Here is a 3,531-nt window from a genome sequence, read left to right on the forward strand (position 1 = left end):
ATGATAATAAGATTTTTTAAATAAATGTCATAAAAATGCTCAGACATGGGATGTAGGATTTTATCTCTATTTTTAATTTTGACATTGCATTTTATTTTTTTTATGGTGCCTCTTTTTTTATTTTATTTTATTATTTATTTTTTTCCCTGCATGGGATGCTTAGAACAAAGGATCCCCTGTCTGCTAATAAACCGTCACTGTACCTCAAATGACAAAGGGCAGTGTCAATTCTGTAAAAATTGGCTATTAAACCAAGATTTTGCAGCATGGCTGGAGTCAGTACAAGGCAATATACCCCCCATACTTGGCAACTCACACCAAAACAATCTAGATTGATAAATAGTTCAACAGGTAAGAGAAACAGTATGTATATATAATGTTTTGGAGAACTGCCCCTTTAACCGTGAATTGTAAGTTATGATCTTACAGACAATAACTCCTTAATTTCCTCTCCCCTCAGAATGTATTACCCGCTGGCCTTGTCTGACTGTGGACATCACTCAGGGCCGAGGAAAGAAATGGTGGAACCTGCGCAGGACTTGTTTCACTATTGTGGAGCACGACTGGTTTGAAACCTTCATCATCTTCATGATTCTCCTCAGCAGCGGCGCTCTGGTGAGTCACGCTGTCGTCGGTGCAACACATTTAGAAATGCTGACTGTTTTATGAGAGTGTTAGGAGACTGTGTTACTGTTAGGACCTGTATCTAGGTGTCTCATGTCTCCTTTTGGCAGGCCTTTGAGGACATACACATAGAAAGACGCCGAACCATCAAAATTATTCTGGAGTATGCCGACAAAGTTTTCACCTACATCTTCATCATCGAGATGATCCTTAAATGGGTCGCGTACGGCTTCAAGACCTACTTCACCAACGCCTGGTGCTGGCTGGACTTTTTCATCGTAGATGTAAGTTTTGGCATCTCGTTTTAAAGCTGATCCGTGTAACTGTCAACAATACACGCGTACAAACATGTTTCATGTCACATAGAGTCTGTGGTAACACGTGAATAGGAAATGTTTTGATTCTGCTACAGATTTCCCTGATTAGTTTAGCTGCAAACTGGATGGGATACTCTGATCTCGGACCAATCAAATCCCTCAGGACTCTCAGGGCGCTGCGGCCTCTTCGAGCGCTGTCGAGATTTGAAGGCATGAGGGTGAGTTTCTGACTGTGCAACCACGTTTGAGCGATGTGCACGACTAACCAGTGTTGAAAAGTAACTAGAACATTTACATGCATTAAGTACTGTACGGGAGTACAAATTGAAGGTACCTGTACTTTACTTGTGTATTTTAATCCACTACATTTTAGAGAGAAATATTGCACATTTTACTCCACTACATGTATCTGAGAGCACAAAATACTTTCCAGATTAATGTTTTACATAAAGCACATGATATAGGTGTTTAAAATAAAGATAAATAATTAAATATTAAAAGACTAAGGGATTAAAGGTTTAGTTTTATGCATTTCAGAGTGCACTATATAAAACATCAACAGCATCAAGACAAAATGCAAAAGAAACACGTTAACACATTCTAAAATGCAAAAAAAAAATTAATTGAAAAAAATTATAAATGAATAGAATAAGACATGTATAAAATAAAATAATAAAAGTTGCAGTACGGTGTAAGAAATGACTAAAGTTTTCTGTTTGTATTCAAATCCAAAAATTCAAATTTTGGTCAGTGTACGCAGGTTTTAGCATCAAAATGTTGTTTTCCCAGGCCCTTCTAAAAATGTCTTCCCAAATGACCTGATGCAACGTTTCTGCATGATGACACTGATTCATATAAACCCTCCAAACAACTTAATGTGTCTCTTCATTAGTCAAGCCTTTTTTGAGAATTGTGTGTTTCTGAGCCTCTAAATTAGCTTTATTCCTCTAACCGCCTAACTGGCAGGAAGGCTAAGCAATGTGCTGGTGTGGACATCACGTTACTTCGGATCCAGAAGTCACACAATAACAAAACAACACAATAGCAACTCCCGTATTTTGCGAGGTAAAATTATTGATTTTATAAAAGGAGTCTGCCGGCTTTGCAGAGATTGTAAAGGCTTCAGTTCCCTGTCGGACAGCAAGGTCAGTATATAATAATTTCCCTGTCAAGACACTTTCACTGCAGAACGAGTACTTTTCCTTTGATAATGTAAGTAAATTTTACTTCTGATATATTTGTACTTTAACTTTAATATAAGATGCAGGGCTCTACCTTGTATTTTTGCATTGTTGCAATGGTGCTTTTATTTAAGTGGAATTTAAGATGCAGGACTTTTACTAATATAAAGTAGCTTTGCATTGTTATAACTGTGCTTTTACTCAAGAAGGATTTAAAATGCAGGACTTAAACTAGGTCTAGAGTATCTTTGTGTTGTTTTACTGCCACTTTTACTTAAATAGAATTTAAAATGCAGGACTTGTATTCATAATTGAGCATTTTGGCATACTTTTACATTAGTAGGATTTACAATGCAGGACTTTTACTAATTATAGAATATTTTTGTGTTGTTGCTCTGGTACTTTTATTCAAGTAGGAATTAAAATGAAGACTGTTAGAACTGTTATAATAGAGCATTTTTGCATACTTTAACAAACTGCTAAATATTACTACTTTTACTACAGTATTTTCTGCTTTGTTGTGCTGACACCTTTACTTATGTCAAGAATCCGAGTGCTTCTTCCACCACTGCGACTAACACTATTGTGATGTTTAATCGCACTAATTTGACTGGCTTTCCTCGACAACGTGTGTTGACTGCATGCTTTCACCGTGGCTGCTGCGTCAGAGCTGACTGAGGTAAGAATATTGGTAGAACTTCAGGAATTTTTGCATGCTTTTTGCTCACACAAACTAAATAAACTAGCAAACATTTCTCTACATTTCTGTATATAATCCCATAATTTTAATTAAGTCCCCTCTTTTTTGCAGGTGGTGGTGAACGCTCTCGTCGGAGCGATTCCCTCCATCTTTAACGTGCTGCTGGTGTGTCTGATATTCTGGCTCATCTTTAGCATCATGGGAGTCAACCTGTTTGCAGGGAAGTTCTACCGCTGCATCAACACCACCACAGAGGAGCTCTTCCCCATGACGGAGGTCAACAACAAGAGCGACTGCATGGCCATTAAAGAGGCCACGCAGGATGCTCGCTGGGTCAACGTCAAAGTCAACTATGACAATGTGGGACAAGGCTACCTGTCTCTGCTTCAAGTGGTGAGGAGCTGTGTCCATTATTGTTACACACTTGAAAAAATAGTGTTGTAAATGTTGGGTTCAATGACTCAAATTTTAAAACATTGTTTTGATTTTTCAGTCAACTTTTAAAGGCTGGATGGACATCATGTATGCTGCTGTTGACTCAAGAGAGGTTGGTATTATTAGTGCTGAAACATTTAGCATTAAATTTGTTGGTTGCCCTTTGTTTTGCGGTTATCGGGAAACATTATTAATTTTTGCTAAAAAAATTAAATCAGCCTTCATTTTTGTTTTGTTTTTTTTTGCACTGCACAACCCTAGTTTAATGTTATGT

The 3,531-nt window shown here is 37.5% G+C and overlaps 1 protein-coding gene across 1 annotated transcript; it reads left to right on the forward strand.

Annotated features, from left to right (window-relative positions):
• Positions 1-460: 460 nt before the first annotated feature.
• LOC121966125 (sodium channel protein type 4 subunit alpha A-like) lies at positions 461-3,369 on the forward strand (the record flags this gene model as incomplete). The annotated part of the gene is made up of 5 exons (XM_042516230.1): positions 461-615; positions 735-908; positions 1,037-1,159; positions 2,934-3,215; positions 3,316-3,369. Coding segments are annotated over 5 exons (788 nt in total), but the record flags the coding sequence as incomplete, so codon positions are not given.
• Positions 3,370-3,531: the final 162 nt, after the last annotated feature.

The sequence above is a fragment of the Plectropomus leopardus genome, unplaced genomic scaffold, assembly GCF_008729295.1.
Source record: "Plectropomus leopardus isolate mb unplaced genomic scaffold, YSFRI_Pleo_2.0 unplaced_scaffold23216, whole genome shotgun sequence".
NCBI lineage: Eukaryota > Metazoa > Chordata > Actinopteri > Perciformes > Serranidae > Plectropomus > Plectropomus leopardus.